At 49.1% G+C, this 19,887-nt stretch overlaps 1 protein-coding gene across 2 annotated transcripts in view; it reads left to right on the forward strand.

Moving 5' to 3' along the window:
• TESK2 (testis associated actin remodelling kinase 2) overlaps positions 1-19,887 on the forward strand; it is a 610,614-nt gene that overhangs the window by 509,433 nt on the left and 81,294 nt on the right. For both annotated transcript variants that reach the window (XM_086952281.1, XM_086952282.1), the window contains one exon: positions 15,639-15,723. In XM_086952281.1, the coding sequence (XP_086808407.1) occupies positions 15,639-15,723 (85 nt within the window). The remainder of the gene's footprint in view (positions 1-15,638; positions 15,724-19,887) is intronic.

The raw sequence follows: 19,887 nt of genomic DNA on the forward strand, positions 1-19,887 counted from the left end.
TCAGTCACACCCCTCAGTCACACCCCTCAGTCACACCCCTCAATCACACCCCCTCAGTCACACCCCCTCAGTCACACCCCCTCAGTCACACCCCCTCAGTCATACCCCCTCAGTGCACACCCCCTCAGTGCACACCCCCTCAGTGCACACCCCCTCAGTGCACACCCCCTCACCCTCGCACCCCCTCACCCCCTCACCCACTACTCACCCCCTCACCCACCCCTCACCCCCTCACCCACCCCTCACCCCCTCACCCACCCCCTCACCCCCACATCCCCTCACCCCCACATCCCCTCACCCCCACATCCCCTCACCCCCACATCCCCTCACCCCCACTCAACCTCGCACCCCCTCACCCTCGCACCCCCTCACCCTCGCACCCCCTCACCCTCGCACCCCCTCACCCTCGCACCCCCTCACCCTCGCACCCTCGCACCCCCTCACCCTCGCACCCCCTCACCCTCGCACCCCCTCACCCTCGCACCCCCTCACCCTCGCACCCCCTCACCCTCGCACCCCCTCAACCCCACATCCCCTCGCCCCCACATCCCCTCGCCCCCACATCCCCTCGCCCCCACATCCCCTCGCCCTCACATCCCCTCGCCCTCACATCCCCTCGCCCTCACATCCCCCTCGCCCTCACATCCCCCTCGCCCTCACATCCCCCTCGCCCTCACATCCCCCTCGCCCCCACATCCCCCTCGCCCCCACACCCCCCTCGCCCCCACACCCCCCTCGCCCCCACATCCCCTCGCCCCCACATCCCCTCGCCCCCACATCCCCTCGCCCCCACATCCCCTCGCCCCCACATCCCCTCGCCCCCACATCCCCTCGCCCCCACATCCCCTCGCCCCCACATCCCCTCGCCCCCACATCCCCTCGCCCCCACATCCCCTCGCCCCCACATCCCCTCGCCCCCTCATCTCCTCGCCCCCACATCCCCTCGCCCCCACATCCCCTCGCCCCCACATCCCCTCGCCCCCACATCCCCTCGCCCCCACATCCCCTCGCCCCCACATCCCCTCGCCCCCACATCCCCTCGCCCCCACATCCCCTCGCCCCCACATCCCCTCGCCCCCACATCCCCTCGCCCCCACATCCCCTCGCCCCCACATCCCCTCGCCCCCACATCCCCTCGCCCCCACATCCCCTCGCCCCCACATCCCCTCGCCCCCACATCCCCTCGCCCCCACATCCCCTCGCCCCCACATCCCCTCGCCCCCACATCCCCTCGCCCCCACATCCCCTCGCCCCCACATTCCCTCGCCCCCACATTCCCTCGCCCCCACATTCCCTCGCCCCCACATTCCCTCGCCCCCACATTCCCTCGCCCCCACATTCCCTCGCCCCCACATTCCCTCGCCCCCACATTCCCTCGCCCCCACATTCCCTCGCCCCCACATTCCCTCGCCCCCACATTCCCTCGCCCCCACATTCCCTCGCCCCCACATTCCCTCGCCCCCACATTCCCTCGCCCCCACATTCCCTCGCCCCCACATTCCCTCGCCCCCACATTCCCTCGCCCCCACATTCCCTCGCCCCCACATTCCCTCGCCCCCACATTCCCTCGCCCCCACATTCCCTCGCCCCCACATTCCCTCGCCCCCACATTCCCTCGCCCCCACATTCCCTCGCCCACACACCCTCACACACCCTCACACACCCTCACACACCCTCACACACCCTCACCCTCACACACCCTCACCCTCAGACACCCTCACCCTCAGACACCCTCACACACCCTCACCCTCAGACACCCTCACACACCCTCACCCTCAGACACCCTCACACACCCTCTCGCCCACCCACCCCCTGACCCCTCACCCCCCCCTCACACCCCCTTTCACCCCCCCTCACCCTCACACACCCTCACCAGCATAGTGTAGGAAATGGGACCCCCGGCCGGCCAGGGTTTGCGCCACAGCCAGTCAGAGACCGCCACTCCTATGTAAAAACAACCCCTGCTCACCCTCTAGTTAACGCCGCGAGCAGCCAGGCCTATCTCTGAGGTCATGTGTGAAGTATTTGCGCACGCACCCACCAACAACATCCAGGGCCTCCCACAAAAGGAACTCCACACAAAGTATATATGAAAAGTCTTTGTATTAAGAAGGACACATAGGAACACACATTTTACAGGGTGCCAGAGGCACGGCAGGGTTTACCAGGGAAAGGGTACAGGGCAGGGCCAAGGGACCCCTGCCAGGGGTATGCACCTGATGGAACTGGCATTAGAACACATATCAACTGGGAGCTTCCTAGAACTAGCAGTAGAACTCACTCGGACCAGGAATCACATAAATGGGACATCGGGTATTCAGGAGGGAAAGAAGGACAAGGTACATAACACAACAGAGGCCCCCATCAGCAGGGCAACACATAATAACTCTCAGCATCACATTAATATTAGTCAATAGCATTCCACAGGCCAGCTGGCCTTTCTGGGGCAAGGGCGCCCAAGAGTCTCGATGTTCAGGGCAGGCTGCAGGTAACCAGGGACAAACCTACACGTGGCAGCTGCCCACAAAGTGCTGGGCAGCTGAGGGGCATCGTGGGAGCCTCGCAGGCTCAGGGGAAATAATGGCACCATGAGGGAGCCTCTAGGGCTCAAGAACCAAGATGCTGGGCGGAGCCTCGCCGGCTCGAGAGGACAAGGGGCAATGGTGGAGCCTCTCGGGGCTCGGGGGCACAAGGACACGTTGGAGCCTACTCGGGCTCAGAGACACTGGGCTGAGGTGGAGCCTCTCGGGGCTCGGGAAGCGTGATGTGGCTGGGGGTCGAGCCTCGCAGGCTCGGCGAAGCAATGTCGCCCGGTGGAGCCTCTCCGGGCTCAGGACGCAAGGTGTGGGCAGGTGGGGTCCCCCCTCGGGGGTCCCGGCATCACTGGGGGCCCCCACGGGCCTCCGAGCACAACAGAAGGATCATTGGAGGGGAGGGGCGGGCACCGGCAATGTGCCCCGACGCCCCCTCCCGTGTGCAGCACTCACCGGGTCTGCGGCGCCGGTCTCTCCTCGCTCTCTGGGGCTCCCTCTCGCTCCTGGGGGCCCCGGGGGGGAAGCAGGGGCGCGGAGTAGGCTCCCGCCGCTCCCTGCATTCGCTCTCTCTCTCCTCCGCCTCCTACGCTCCTCGGGCCGCCGTCCAATCCCAGCGCGGCCCGGGGAGACGTCAGCAGCAAGTCCTGGGTCAGCAGCCAATCCCAGCGCGGCCCGGGACGGACAACACGAAGGAACCCGGGCCGGTGGTGGTGACCTCGGGGAAAATGGCGAGGGCTAGGCTCCCTCGAGGAAGGGCAGTTAGCGGGGTAGGCACTCGCTGGGGGTGTAGAACCCCCACAGAACAGGGCAAAGGCTGGGGGGCACCGGCTGGAGTAAACAGCGCCCCCAGGCGCTAGGACAGCGTTACGGCGCTCTGCAGGGGAAGTAGAGCACTCCCAGCGCGGGTAACCTCCATAAAGTGCTCCAGGCGCTCGAGGGCAGAAAGCAGCGCTTCCAGGCACTAAGTAGGAAGAACAGCACTCCCCAAGCGCTGGGGGGTCAGAGGAAAACGCTGGAGGAAGAGTAGCAGTCCAAAAAAAGTCCTGGACCTCAGGTGGAGCACAGCAGCTCCTAGAAGGGAAAAGGCCATCAGCAGTCCAGGAGTAGGGCAGGGCCCAGGGAGGCAAGCCAACCCTGAGCCCAAGCAGCAGCAGCCCCTGGTAGATTCAAGTTGAGAACAAGAACATTTCCAGAGTGTCACAGCACCCTTTTTATACACACATCCTTGGTCTGAAGGGGCAGGCAGGGAGAGAACCAGCTGGAACTGGTTATGGGGGATTCTTTTCACTGGCCAGGCTAGGAACATCAGACGCACCCCAGGGGGTGGAGCCAGCATTGTGTGGGGAAAACCCAGCCTCATTCAGGACACTCAAACCAGACAGTCAATCCACAAGCAGACCCAGGCTCACTCCTCACCTCACATCAGCATGCTAAACCCTCCATTCACCACCGGGGCAGACCCTCCCAGATTCTGGGAGCCAGGCTCACCAGCCAGCCTCATCCAATCATACGCCAGGCACACATTCCACAAATATGCCAACTTCTAAAAGGGGGACTTTTACATTAGACACACTCATGCCGCATATACCGTTGCGCAGCATTCAATCTCACGAGTTCATACATACCAGACTTGACCCTGCACACCCTACGCATCGGGAACTACCAAGGACACATACATTCCCCATGCATTCCTATGGAAGGGTAGGTCTCTCTCTCTTCACATGCACTCAGAGTGGGAATCACCATCCCCAGGTTACATATAACACAAAAACTTCAGGGGTGGACCTGCCAGAAGGGCCAAGTCCAACACATAGCATAGCAGAACAAAACATAGCATAGCATAATGCAACACAACATAGCATAACAAAACACAACACAACACTGCATAGCATAGCATAACAAAACAAAGCTTAGCATAGCAAAGCATAGCATAGCATAGCATAGCATAGCAAAGCATAGCATAGCATAGCCTAACAAAGCATAGCCTAACAAAGCATAGCCTAACAAAGCATAGCCTAACAAAGCATAGCCTAGCAAAGCATAGCCTAGCAAAACAAAACATAGCAGCGCATAACAAAGCATAGCATAGCAAAACATAGCATAGCCGATATCTTTAAACTTTATTCAACAATTAAGTCATAAAAGCGCATAAAATCCAGTTTTTCAACATAAAATCCATTAAGAACAATAGAATAAATATTAAGAAGAGATTAAACTATTCTAGACAATTGCCGAATTGCATTTTCCATAATTTCATAAGTGTTAAAAAATACATAAAGTAGAAGCATCCATCAATTTACATACAGTCCAGGGTGGTATTTCACAAAACTCGTATAGATGAAACAGCCCCCATATTTCAGTTGATAAGAGCAGTAGGCACCCAATATTCAAATCTCAGCCGCAATTAACCTTGCACGAATTACCCATGCCCATTTCAGAAATTTAGCCAGAGCAATAGCAATTAGTGGTCTAGGGTCTGTACATAGAATTCGTAAAGCCTCTTCATGTCTACGCGTGCCTAGCAATTTACAAATTGGCTTGACCCACATTGCTCTAAGGCCTGCGTACAAAGGACAGAAAAAAAGAAAATGACTTATTGTCTCCTGTTCCTCCCCGCATTTAGGACATTTATCATTTCCATTTTCGCCTTTCCATTTGGCTGTAAATGACCTTAATGGGAGGGAGCCTACTCTAAGCTGTAAATAGAGTTTACGGTCCTGCTGCTTCTCTATGGCATCCCAATATATTTCCAGCTTTGGCTGGGCCTTAAACTCCAGGAAACGTCCTATTAGATGTGAGGAGTGGCCCTTCTTACAAGTTTCTGCATTCACCATCTCCCAATATTTTTCTTTCAAAATTTTCTTGGAGGGGAATGCAGCGTTTACTGGGTCTTCCCATAGTTCCATCATTCCCAGTCTAAATAGTAGGGTCCGAATGGCCTTCAGCCAGTGAATTTTTTGGCAAACATCCTTAATCATTATCTCCCTCAGGCCCTGTGCGTAATGCTGTAGCTCTTCTGTAGTCCATAAGCGGCGCCAATACAGCAAAGGCCGCAAAAAAGCAAATCTTGGACCGCTTTTTTCCCCAAGGATAGCATAACAAATCAGAACATCGGATAGCAAAACATAGCATAGCATAACAAATCACAGCATAGGATAGCAATAGAAAACATAGCATCGCCAACAGCATCACTTAGCACCACCACAGCATCACTCAGGGGCACCACAACATCACTATGTGCTACCACAGCATCACTGAATGCCACAGCATCACTCGTTCGCCACCACAACATCACTCACCGCCACCACCACAGCATCAATCTATGCAACCATTCAACAACAACTGGTTCAAATATGTTCTCTCAATGTTTCAAGCTTTATTACAAATGTAACAAAAAGATGTTAATATTTCACTTCTGTTCTTGGATTTTCGTCACAATAAAATACACCGAACATAATCTTCACAAAAGTTATTTACAAAAGTTTAAGCTATTGCCATTCTAAATTACAATAACTTTTAGTTAAGTATTAATTAATAAAAAAAATTAAAAGCCATTGTTATTTGTAATATGAATAAATGTAAGTCACGTAAATACAACACATATTGCATTACAAATGCTATAGGTGTCACATTTGGGAACGTTATAATTGGCATTGTTAATGACAAAGCTATTAATTTCGCTATTTTCAAAAACAAAACATAAATAAAAAATGTCATTTACAATAACAATAGCTCAGACTTTCCTAATTCCGAAACCTATTGCATTGCAAATGCTTTTTTTAAAATGCTACCATGCTATACCACAGCAGCAGAGATGTACAACATGGCTAAAAAACAGAGCCAATACCTATTGGCTTTGTCAGTACTTGTATTTTTTTGGTAGAAGAATTTAGGATTCTGCTTATCCGAACTAGTCAACCTTTGCATCCAGTCCGATGAAAGCTGTCAATACAGAAGCTGCTAAATGACCTGTCATCTCAGTAGCACTAAAGCAGAGTATGTCCTGTCACAAATTCTCGCCAGGAACGGTGAGCAGCCCGGCATGCCATCAGTTTGGGACACAACCGTTCCGGCGTTAAGGAGCTACATTCTGTTTCCCCTATGTTTGTCTACTTCTGGTGGGGAACGCGTTAAAGAAATGCGTAAAAACATTGCTGAAAAACATTTTCTACATAAACCTTGACTCTTCAATTTAAAATGTTTCTTTTGGAAGAGGAACTACTTTAGATCCTGAAATAAAAACTTCTGATACTTATTTTGTTGAGAAATGAGTGGGGGATGGTTAACTGTGCTGCAGATGAAAACAATTCGAGGGATCTTGGGCAAATAGCGCAACACCATTATTACATTAGATATTGGCCGGTGTTTCTTTTGTTTTTTTTTACATTTTTGTGTAGTGAAATGTTTTCGTTGCTGTGCTTCAGCCTTAGATTAGGCCTAGACACGGTCTACGTCCAATGGGAAGATACTTTGATGTGAGCTGCACTGGCTTCATTGTCAAGCTCAGTTCTCACCATGTTTGAGACGGGACAGCCTTCTAGTGGTAAAGCACTGATCCAAATGGATTCCCTGAGTGAATGCATGTTTAATGTAATGTTCATTCATAGTGGATGCTTAAGTTGCATACTTGGGGTTAGCAATGCCAAGGGTGATTTACAAGCCAACGCAGAGGCATACAAACCTGCACATCACGTACGGAATACATGATGGACACAAGTAAGTACAAACAGCACCCTTCCTCTCCAGATAAGAGCCTCCGGCCAAGAGTGCCTCCACGCACATTGTTGGATGAGGTCCCATACCACATCACCATTGTCTCTCTGTGAAGTACCAGGTGCGTATGGGGTGTATCCAGTTGGGGGGCTCAGAGAGGGCGATACCCACCACTGCCAGGTACGGGAAACGGCCAGTACAACGAAGCCTTTACAACGAAATCGTTAACCACGCATGCAGTACAACGCATGCGTGGTTAACACGAAAGCCTTTACCACGCATACCTGTACTACGAGGTTTGTAGTAAAGGTATATGTGGTAAAGGTAAAAAAAAAAGGGGGGGGGGGATTGGAGGGGGGTCTCCCCCCCCCAAAAAGAAACTCACCTGGAGCCACGTCGGGTATCAGCGTCGTTTAAGAGAAAACGGAAAATAAACTTCCGCTTTCTCTTAACGACTATGACGTCACCACGCTAGTAATTGTGGTAAATGTTATGCGTGGTGAACGAATTCCGTTGTAACGCATGCGTGGTAAAGGCATGCGTTGCAACGTAATTCGTTGTAACGTCATATATTCCCAGGTACATGCTACTACAGAATGGACTCCTCAGTAGACGGTCAGCTCCCTGTGGCGGAGTAGGACAGTGAATCAATCAATCTGCTTTCTTATAAAGCATGACTGCTCACCAGTGAGGGTCTCAAGACGCTTAGTGGGAGGTGAATGTGTTTCAGTCGAAGAGCTAGGTCTCTAGGTCCTTCCTGAATTGTGGCTGTGATGGAGATTGCCTGGGGTGCAGAGGTAGGGAGTTCCAGGTCTTTACAGTCGGGTAGGAGAAGGATCTTCCTCCAGCCGTGGTCTCCCGGATCCGTGAAATGGTGGCCAGGGCCAGTTGAGCGGGGATGTCTGGTGGGAACGTAGGAGGAGAGGTGGTGGTTGTGGTATGCAGGTCCTGTATTGTGGAGGGTTTTTTAGATGTCTGCCCAGCACTCTTCTGCCTACCCACCAGTTGGTCAGTGAAGAGGGGATTTTGTGTCTTGAAATGTAGGCCTGCTTCAGAAAGCAGACCACCCCAGACACCCATCCCCTCGGACGAGTTTCATTTCAGAGTCTTTGCTTGCATGAACATATTTTGAGTTGCTTGCGTTAACGTGTCACTTGACCTGTCACACGTTTGGCAATGGAACGTCACTCCTACGCACACCGAAGCGATGGAAATGTCCCACAGGGCACTCTGAACACTTGGCAGCTATGGTTGTCTATAGCTACGTGTCAGGGGCGGATTGGCAAGGCGGGCATTCTGGAATGGGCCGAAGGGCCGGTGCCTCAGTGCCCTCTGTGGGCCGTTTTTTTCTCCCCTGTCCCAGTCCACAGAGAGTGGACTAGGAAAGGGGAGAAAAAAAACGGCCCACGGAGGGCACGAGACAGAGACTGAGAAAATGAAAGCAGCCTCGCAATGCGGCCGGACAGCGATTGTCAGCTGTGGCCTCTCCTTCACCCCTGCCCTGCCAAGCAATCAAGTTGAGGCTGGGCAGGGGTGATTGTTTGCAATAATCGGCCCCCCTGGGGGCCAGGTGTTTCTCAGGCCTTTGAGCCATTTGCACCTCGGCCCCCCTGGGGCCCATGCAGCTCAGAAACGGTGTTAGTCTTAACACCTCGCCCACAGCCCTTCACATCCAGGGCATAGTGGGCGAGGAAGAATGGGTCTTGCTTTGGGGGCCAGGTGATGTTTGGAATTTTTTTTTTTTTTTTTTATTCATTTATGCAATTTTATATAGCGCGGACTTTACCCGAAGGTGTCAGAGCGCTTCACACAAGGAACAGAAATAATACATGAGGAGAAAAATTACAAGTGGACAAATTACAAAAGCAAACGTTAAGTTACATGAATCAAAAGTGACAATAGTGAGCAACCAAAATACATGAGGTAGCAATCGGTACATTACAGGAGGAAAAAGTGATATGTGTGCAGGTTACAAAAGCGTACAAAGTACAAGTAGAGGTATAATACTGCAATAAATGGCAGACTCTCCAGCACAAGAACAAACGTTACATAGGCAATGGTGGCACTTGTGCAAGTATCTAAAGCAAACAAAAGTGAGAGGTAGCATGCAGTGTGATACCAGAGAAAAGTGACGTGCAAGTTACAAAAGGGTACCATACGCAGGTACAAGGGTAATACTACAGTAAATGGTAAACACTCAAACTGCCAGAACACACTGGGAAGGCACTTCCCATGCACCAGCTTCACCTCAGCCTCCCCCCTGGCTACTTGGCTACCTAGGATGACCCAGAAAGCTGTGTTTTGTGCTCCCCTGCCAGGACATTTTCTCGAGGCCTGGAGGGCTGATTAATTTACTAATTGCAGGGGCCTTACCTCTGTTCATGTGCTCCTGAGCTGAAGGTCTGGGGAGCGCTAAGTAGGTTAGTAATAGGGGCTTTGCTGCTTTTCAGGTGCTCCTGTGCTGGAGGGATGGAATAATTTTGTGACAGAAAGGGGCCTTGCTATTTTTTTTAGTTGTTCAGCATGTAGGCCATTGGCACTTTTGCCCTGTATCCTGTGCAAGAACAGTATCCTCCCACTTTCATTCCTTGTCTGTGCAAATGGTGTTTTATGAAAGGGCACGCCCCTTGAATGTGGGCCACGCCCCTTAAATATGGGTCACGCCTCTTGAATGTGGGCCGCTTTTTTCGTCAGTGCCCGGGCCGAATTGTGATCCCAATCCGACCCTGCTACGTATCCACCTGTGAGGGCGTCCAGTCGGTGTAAAGCAGGGTGTAATGACCACCGAAAACCTTGGACTCCAAGTCCTTTTTGTAGATCACAATCGACCGTCGTCAATCAGCCTGTGCGCCCCTGCCGCATCTCTCCAGCCGTCACACGGGCTGTTCCGTCTACATTTCCCATCACTTTGTTTTTTGGCTGAGTGGCCCCCTCCCCCCACACACACACACCCCCCGCAGGCCTCCGAGCGCGAGCTCTAGTGTCTGCCAAGCGTGAGCTCATTCATTCCCTTCAGGACTTCAGTGACTGGGAGGAGGGAACGAGTGAGGCCGTCCTGGGAGAGGAGGTGTGCCTCCCTGCTGGTCCTGCATGTTGTAAGGGGGGCCCTCCCCGTCTGTCCTCCGAGTCCACCCTCCTCTGAGGGGCGCGGGGTGTGTGCAGAAGCGCGCTTGTCTAATGCCCTGGGCCGGTTGGAAGCCCTGCCGAGCTGTGGCCGACGCTAGAGCGCATTCCGCACCAGGACAGTCTGTTCACGGAGGCAAAGCTTCACACGAGGAATGCGGAAGGAGGCGCGAGCCGGGGCGCCCAGAGCGTTCATGGCCGCTGCACGCCTCTACAGTGTGATCAGAGCACGGGATGCCGGGGACAGACTTCAAGACAGAGTCATTGTGTGCACTTTGGAGAATTTGCTCTTGAAAATGGTTAAAGTTCTCTGGGATGCGCAGAGAGAACGGCAGAAAAGGTGGCTTTTGGGAGCTACATCGCATCGAGCTCACGTCTCTCGTGATTGAGTTGAGTCTGTGCACCCAAACCCGCATTCATGAAATTACAATAGCCGGCCTCATCCAATATAATGGTCTGTGTTGGACTGAGCTAGTTAAAGGTTTGAGACAAGACAACCGGAAAGTAGACAGATTTTTTTTTTTAATTAAAATTCTAGATTCTTTTGTTATTTTGTTAATTTTTAACTGGATTTTTAAAAAATGTCTCCTAAATTACAATTAGCAGGATCTATAATAGTCTCCCAGACAGAGTACCGTCTGGTTTTGGTAACAACAACCTGGGGCCATTCGGAAAACTTCTCTGGGAATGCATTCTGACTATTGCTTACCATTGGATTTGTGCTTTGTAACTGAGGTTTGCTTGCTGGCTTTATTTGTTTTAGGCTGTCCAGCGTGGTTTGTCCCTTCCATTGCCCAATAGAAGGGACAAGGTTCCATTGCAACATCTGTTAGGGCCCCTCCCACAAACGCATAGGCAACTAGGTGCTCTAATGGTTTCCACTAAAACAACCCTAGCAAATTGGAAAAGGGCTGTTCAGACAGGGCAAATCACCTACCCTTCCCTCTAGTTTTTACGAACTGAAATTTTAAATCCGGAATGTCAGATAAAGGTTACCCGAGTTGGGCTGAGGGGAGAGATTATGGCTATAGTACTTGTTTTAGGTAGGAAACCTTAAAGATAGAACACAATGGGCTAATGATTTCCAATTGAGACCGAACAATGTCTTCCGATTAAAGCAGCTGTTACTCAGCAGTTCTGGTTTGTTAAAATCGAGTCCTGGCACTTTTTACGTTATCAAATGTTACTCGGCACATGGCAGCCATCGGGGAGTAGGGGCATCACTAGCATTTAATATATATATAAAGTGAGCAATAATACCATTATGTCTCGTTTTGGCTAAAAGCCTTCCCCTCTATCAACCAACATATACTGTGAAAATGGTCAGAGAACCTCGAACAGGACATATCTGAATGTGTGCATATATTTTATTGTGGAAGAGGGCAGCCCATTTCTCCATTTGCACATTTTTTTTTTATCATGTTCATTTTTATTTTTTTATGTATAGTCCAGGATGGAACTGGTGATCTTCTACCTGATGCATCAACCTGTAGTCTTTTTATTGATATTATCTTAGTAATGCTGATGCATTCTGTTTTTATTGACTGATGTATGCATTTAATGTTATTATGCACTTTTATGGTCTAATTAATCAGACCAATTAAAGGTACTTTCATAATGCACCTAGTACATAGCAAATACGTATAAGAATATGCTGGGATGGTTCTTGATATCGATGCGTCTGAGGTGATCTATGGAAATGTTCTGTAGAAAGGGGGTCCTGTGCATATTTGGTGGGAATTTGGTCAAGTGAGGAATTTCTGGGCTGAGATTTTACCATACTTTAAAGACTAAATCAATATTGAATTGCAGAGGAACCCTATAACAAACCTATTGGACCATGTTGATGAAGGTCACTACCCGTTATCAACACCAACAGGTAAACCTATCGCACAGCTTCTGTTGTAGCCAAGGTGACCATTAGCCTAAAAGGAAGGCTGCACAACTTCCCACTCTTACTTTGTGGTGATCTAAGATTTGGAGCCCAATACACCATGGAGAAACTAATGCTCACGCTCACTGACAAAATGACAACATTTGAAAAAATCTTTATTACCTCAGACTTGTATAATGAAGGCTGCCTGAATAATACGGAACAATCTGCCACCCGACCTGATTCGAGTGTCAGGAGAATTTATTGCAGTGGACAACTTAAATTAGACTTGGTCTGTGATGAAGTTATTTAGGAATATTCTGTGTGAGATATGGGGCTGATAAAAGAACAAAATATAGAGTTTATTAGACCTGTATGTTGTGAATTGTTCATTTATTTTCTATTTCGTAGTGTTGCAACAGTGAAAAATTCTCCGTTTATCCCAGATGTAACTTTAAATAGTTTAAAAAAATCTGGATGGCACATAAAGAAAAAAAGCATGTTACGTTTTTTAGGTCTACCCACCAAGACACTAGTACCTGTTTCATCTACCCATTTTGTTCTACCCCCTTCCTGAATCACTTGGAAAGATAGGTAAATACTTTCCTCAGTGTATTTCCTTCAGGTAATGGATTCCTCCCCTGAGCCACAGCCAGGTCCGCCTGCAGTTCTCACTTTCTCCAGTAATCCATTAAGTAATTCACCACATTGCAGCAACAGTACAAATTGGCTGACCCAGAACGCTTCCACTACACGCAGGTTAGACACGCACTGCGCACTCACCTTCAATCCGGGGTCACGCTACCGGAATCATCCCCGCTAGAAGATAGAATATTAGACTGTCTTATTCCATTCATGCCCGCTCCATTTAGTTGATGTAAAAAAGCTGGTCAACAACACCTCAGATCCTCTCCAGGCCCTCCGAGAGAAGTGGACCAGAGATGGCATAGAGATGGACGACGAGGAGAGGCAGGAGGCTATCTCCTCTCTGAGTGGTAGCGATACCAGCGCGTCTCAGACTTGTCCAACTAAATTTCTTACACGGAGTATATGTAACGGGGCCCCACTTGGTCCGGATGGGGAGAGCAGACTGGGGTGCCTGCAAACGGGGATGCGGTCAGATGGGAACCTTTCTCCATATAGTCTGGGAATGCGAGCTGATCCAACCCTATTGGCGCAACACTCACAACATCATTAATACTGTCTTGTCCGTGCAGCTTTGTGTGGAAGCCCTTAGATGTCTATTAAACAACTGGGAATCAACTGATTTAAGTGTCTGCTTGATACAATGGGTCACGTTGGGACTAATGCTAGCCAAGAGAAACATTGCCCAGCGATGGTGAGCGCCGCGCCCGCCTATAGTGCGAGACTGGGATAAGGACTTGGACTGGGCAATGTTTAGAGGAAAAAACGGTATATGTGGCCCGTGGATGTCCCAAAAAGGGGTCTCGTGTTTAGGGCTTGTGGCACTCCTATCGAGGAGATATATGTCAACCTCCCTTGACTCCTGATATCGTAGATCCTCCTTCACCCTAGACCTACCGCACTCTAATTATGTCTATTGTGATTTACCTACTGTTCCCGGGATGCCTAATTTACTACTTCCTTTGAAATGTTATTGTATCGCTGAAGTTTATTTCTCAATAAAAACTACTTAAATAGGTATTAGAAATCCAATTCAACAATGACGTCTGAATTTTATTAAACATTAGGGAAAAGTAACTTTTAGAACAATACCTGTTGAGAGAGGCTAATTTGTATTGGCTCTCCAGCTTCTCCTAGCAAATCATTTCTAATGATTTCAAGAGGTTAGAAACCAGGTCATACATTTTCAAAGTGTTGATGTCCTACTCCAGCCTGGTTTTGTGAACTTGAAAGCTAGATCATTAGGAAAGTATACCTATGCTTGTGTGTAGGTAAGCCATAATTTTGCTTTTGTACCTATCCTGGCTTCTTGTCTAAGACTGTTTCAGATTCGGAATTTAAATCAGACCCCATTTTTCTCTCATCATGATTTTCCTGCAGAACAGATTTCATAACATGGATGCCATGAACTCTTTCAGATGCACATCAACAGGGCTAAATTCATCAGGCAAATGAAAAAAGACTTGTTTATATTTCTTCAATTAACCCTCCCTGCACAGATGGCCTGTTGGTTGGTTGGTGGTGTGCCTGGAATATTGATACTAAAATTACTAAAATCCTGGCATCTCAATCTATAGCTTGCCTCCCCAGATGAAAGAAGGGCCTACGCTATCAGCAGGTGTGCTTTATGGTTCACAATAACGCATTGAAGAGCTAGTTCTCAGAAAAGGCATACCCGACAAGAAAAAAATCTCATTACCCTTCTCTCAGATATTCACTGCTTGTATACTATGCATATAGACACATTGAATCAATGGACATTTTAATAGTTATGAATCAGTTATTTAGCTGTAATACTGATTCTGTGATAGTGCTGCAATCAGTAGACTCACATGTGACGATCTTCCTGCCTACCACAAGCCTTTATCTCTTTCCTGCTCTGAAAGGAGAACATTCCCCTGTGGTTAGGGTTTTGTCGCCTCTGTCACTTTGTTGGTGCGGTTGGAAATTCTGCGCCTGTTATTGGCAGTCTATGCACATTTGACTAGTTTTACTGCTAAACATGATTTCAGTCACTCACCTAATAACTCATATTTATTCATTTACACCTAACATTTGTAAAATACATGCATTCACTGTTACAATTACAGATAAGTAACTTTTTCTTGAAATAAGGTTCATCAGTTGTGAACCATTGAAAGCAATTTCCTGTCGCAGTGCAATGTTTTGAGTTCTGTGACTTTTGTTCTGATCTACTCCTAAAAGCTACTTCACGTGACTTGAGTCATCAGCTCCATTTCAGATCTAGTCGTTGTGTAAGCGATGTCCAATCACATCAATAATACATGTCTGCAAGAAGCAGCTCCACGATTTGCCATAATTTTTAGTCACTAAAGATGTATGTCTTTATGCTAGGATAAGCAACGTTTGAATCTGTTAAGATTTCCATGTTCTGAACCATAGGTGAAACCCTTATTCTTGGGTCCAAGGAATGCAGTACTTGCTAGCTCCTGCTTCAGCGCTTTCCTTCCCACTGCCGTATGACACGTGGGAAAGCAGCCAGCATGACTATCTGAAAACGTGCTTTGTTTCTTTACGCTGCATCGCAGCTGATTTGTGTTCTTGTAAAACAATTGTAGTGCACTGAGCTTCTCCAATTTTGCAGTCAGTTTTCCTACAGGTGGAGCTCTTCTTTTTTACATGTATTTGTGATGGTGAGGTATAACCAAGAATTTAACAGGAAATGAAAGAGGAGTTACAATCTTGTAGGTTGCAATTTAACCTGTTCTTAAGAATGTTTGTGTTTTCAGTGTAGGTCAAGAGAAGCTGTCGGTGGTTGGATCACCCTACTGGATGGCCCCTGAGGTCCTGCGAGATGAACCCTACAACGAGAAGGTGCGTTGGACATGATTTCTGTCACTAATCGCTTGTAGATTGTTTATAGTGTTGAGTAGAAGTGTTGAATTTCAGGAATGCGTTTTGTTGTATTGTATAATTAGTGTAGTGTTTTCGATGACTCTTCATTCCTTGGCCCCACCTTTGATTTGACCAGTGGCAAAGTTAGCCTGTTTCACTGCATTAACTTCATTAGGTTTCGCCTGCCGAAGGCTGCGCTCTGCGCAGCTTTTCGGCACAGGCAAAATCTATTGTTTACAATATGGGCTTCAGGAACGTCCCCCGGCTCCCATTGGCTAGCTCCATAAATGGAGGCTAGCCATTGGGAGCCGGATCTGTCCGTCAAGGCCGGACCAGATTCGGGGGCGTTCCCGCGATTTTTTCGCTCTCCGCCTCTGCGATGTCGTCATCGCGGCGGTGGGCGGAGTTTCGTTTTTTTTCTTCAAGTTTGTTGTTGTCATTCCATGCCGACCACGGCCGCCGGAGGAAGTCCAGGTCCAGGTGAGTGCTGGCCGTTCCCGCCGCCCCCCCTCCCACTGTCCTGTGCCCGTTCCCGCCCCCTCCCCTCCCGCTGTCCGTGTCCCACTTGTAAAATGCCCTAGGATGTTTCATAGCCTAAGTCGCCACTGTCTACTGCTGCCCGCAGTGCACGGCTTTACCAAGAACTTCTTCTGTGTAGATTTTCAGTCCGAACATTCCTAATTCTCTCAAAGTTCACGTTTGTAAAGTTGGTTTCAAAGGAATCTACTATAGAAGTAAACCCTTTATTTAATTCAGGCCGAAATGGAACACATGTTTTGAAAGATGAAATAGTTGTCGGGAAAAGTCTCAACCACATAAGTGATGAGTGTAGTTATATGCGTATTCCAGGTGGGTGAGAGTAGTAACTAATCGAGTTGAGTATGTCCGTGTCACGTTCCTGAACACCTTAGAAGTGGCTGGCGTGTGTTGCAATGGATTAATATATGCACTTCTGAAACCTGTGTTTCCCCAGCGGGACTACTCAACCTTTCATCATTCGGAAATTGAAAAAGAGTACCAGTCGGTTGGGCAAGTTATTGTAATTGCACCGGTTATTTATTCATCTTCTAGATTACCCAAGGTGTTAACGTGCGCTTTACTAATATAGGCGTTATTTTTTTGTCTGCGATCTATTTGTAATCCCATTTTATTCAGCCCTTTATTTCCCTAGGATAAAAAGATATGTTTGGGTATTCTGATGCAGGGCGATAATCGATTATGGAAACAAATCTCGCAACAGCACAAAGGGAGCGCTTTTCGTTAGGCTCAAGCTATCTGCCATATTTAAAATGTAATAATGGCCCTTTTTGACAGGTAAGAAAATCCCCAAACCGTCTGTTTATGTTGCAGTCTGGTAGGAAAGGGATATGGACATTTGGCAGAAGAAACATTGAAACCCTGGCTGTTTGCAGTGCGACCCCGAGCTGTCCGTGCTCTCTGGCTGTACATATGGTAGCAGCATGACAGGGAGTGTCCTTCAATGCACGAAAAGCAGAATTATTTGTCTTTCTGCTGTATCCTGGGCTGCGCCATGACAGCAGCTACCCAGACGCGGGGACTCCCACACTCTCCTCCCGGAACGGAGGCGGTAGTAGGGATCTTAGTAACCCTGCTATCACAGGACTGAGACATTCGAAGTGCTCGAGCTTTAAAGCGCCACCCTGATTGCTTCAGTCCCGGGACTCTGGCACGTGACCCAGTTCTCAGTGTTCTTCTATTCTGAGCTGTACTATGCATGCGCCATTATGTCGCCATAGAGAAATGCACAGGGAATGCAATGCTCTTCCATCCGTATTTGCGTTAGTATAGTGAGGCGCCCACAGGGTCTCCGGAAGCACATCTGTCCTGATGTACACCGCCATGTTGGTCTTCAAGTATAGAACCCGCTGCCAGGATCCTGAAATACGTCCCTGCTCGAACTGGCTGCAAGCTCTACTGTGGGGGCGCTGCAAGTTCAAACTCAGGTCTCCTAAAGCCCCTCTGGCGTGGTGGGAAGAGTCCTGTGAAATTGCATGCACCGTATTATCTGAACTGGCTATAACATTTGAGCCAGTTATTTGAAAAATTTGCAGCCTGACCCCAAAATCTGTCAAGTAAGTTTTCTTGGGTTTCCCCCCAGCGCTACTGGGGAGCATAGGCTAGTAACACCCATTGGACTCACCGGGCTTCAGCAACCCCCCCCCCCCTCCCTCCCCCCGTCGTGTGTGGCAGCCCGGGATGAGACAGATCCCGGGCACACACACAGCCATACCCGAACGTTTCACAGGTCTTTTAAAGACCATTTGAATGTTAATTAGGCCTTGCTGTTGTTTCACCCCTTGTTGGACCCTGCAGCTCAACTCTGCCTACTGATTAAAGGTTCAGCCCCCCCCACCCCCCGAAATTTTTTCTTTGCCCCCCCCCCCCCCCCCCCCCCCCCCCCCCCCCGAAATTTGGTTCTAGTTGCGCCTCTGGGGGAGCATCATATTTGTTTCTTCGTTATTGGTGTGTTTCATGAGAGCCGTCAGAGCTGCTTGTAAAATATATGGGCTTTTAAACATTTTATTTTAAAATTGAGCTATAAACTGCACCGCTTGGCCACGTGTTTTACCGCATTTAACGTCCAGCCGTCGTAGTGTCATGGCGTCGATATTGCTACTACGAGTGTGCCCATTAGAGTCCGTGATGGCCCACCCTGGACTGGACTGCGACGGGGGTGGGGAGGGGGGGGACGATGTTTGCATCATACTACGCGTCTAGGCTGCTCGAGGTGTGCGTGCAGTTGGGGCTCTGGCGGTCTTTAGGGGTGCCTCACTGATGCAGTGCCACTCTGTTACAGGGTATGGCTGGGATTTGGACACTCAGGTAAGCTAGTCATCAATTTGATGCAGGGGCCTGTAGTGAACAGTGAATCGAGACGACAGACGGGACCACTCAACATTTCATCCTTCCAAAGTAAATTCACTGAGCATGAGTTCAATAAACACCTGTCAGCATCAGGGGCGTAACGCAGGCCGCTGTGTGGGGGTCGGAGGGGGGCCCAACTCTTCTGTTGGCCCCCCAACCCTTCAGGGGGCCGCATCCAGCCCAAGGCCAATGAACATCTTACTGAGGCGTCTCGACCGGCATCGCGTACTGCCCCAGTGCCCCCTGCCGTTCCTCCACTCTTGTGCTAGGTCTTCCCAGCTCCTTCGCCCACCCCCAGAAGTTCTGTCACAAATCCGACTCCTCTCCTCCCTCGTACACACAAACCCAGCAGTTTCACCACAGTTCTGCCTCCTCTCAAGGCCACCGAGTACAATCAACTATAGACAAACTGGCGTTTTTTTCCCTTTTAATGTATGTCCAGATTTCTGTTGCAATGTGTGGTGGTGCAGTGTATGACTGGGCGTTCGAGACCAAGTGAGTTGGGAAGGGAGCATGTATTGTATTGCACAGTCTTGAATACACTACCTCCTACAGGGACACCTGCTGACTCTCCTCTTGATACTCTTCTGCAGGAGTAGATGCACAAGCCAGTTTTCATCGTAGTGCAAAATAACTGAAATAGTTGTAATACAAATCGCATTTTCAGGAGATTAAGCTATTGCCATTGTAAATGACAATGCCATTTATTTATCTGTTTTCAAAACCAACACATAAATAAAAAGTTTGTCATTCACAATGTCAATAGCTAAAACTTTTCCAAAGGCGAAACCGTTGCATTGTAAATGCTTGTTTGTTTATGAAATGGGCTCTTTATGTAGAAAATAGCCTTCTTATTGGAACCCTTACTCAAAACCATGCACAAGACCCCAAACGTGATGAATTCCCTTTAAAATATATATTCTTTTTTGAGATGCAAGAAAATAATTGTTTGCATTACATCAATGTACTATGTCCGCTATGTGCCATTTGACTAGCCTTCGTCTCCTTTGCTTCACATATGGTACTTTCCCTCACTCGTTGGGTCTCCTGTGTAATATTCGTTTTCAGCAGTTAGACCTGTGGACTTGCATTTTCTGGTTGTTCTGGAGTACGTCGGTGACATATGGTGTGAAGGCCCCGCTGCAGAAATCATTTTTGCGAAGAACAAAGTAGTTTGCCAACAGCAGCTCAGGCGTGTGTGCAGCCTGTAGTTTGCCAACAGCAGCTCAGGCGTGTGTGCAGCCTGTAGTTTGCCAA

Source organism: Lissotriton vulgaris, chromosome 1_1, assembly GCF_964263255.1.
Source record: "Lissotriton vulgaris chromosome 1_1, aLisVul1.2, whole genome shotgun sequence".
In the NCBI taxonomy this organism is placed as follows: Eukaryota; Metazoa; Chordata; class Amphibia; order Caudata; family Salamandridae; genus Lissotriton; species Lissotriton vulgaris.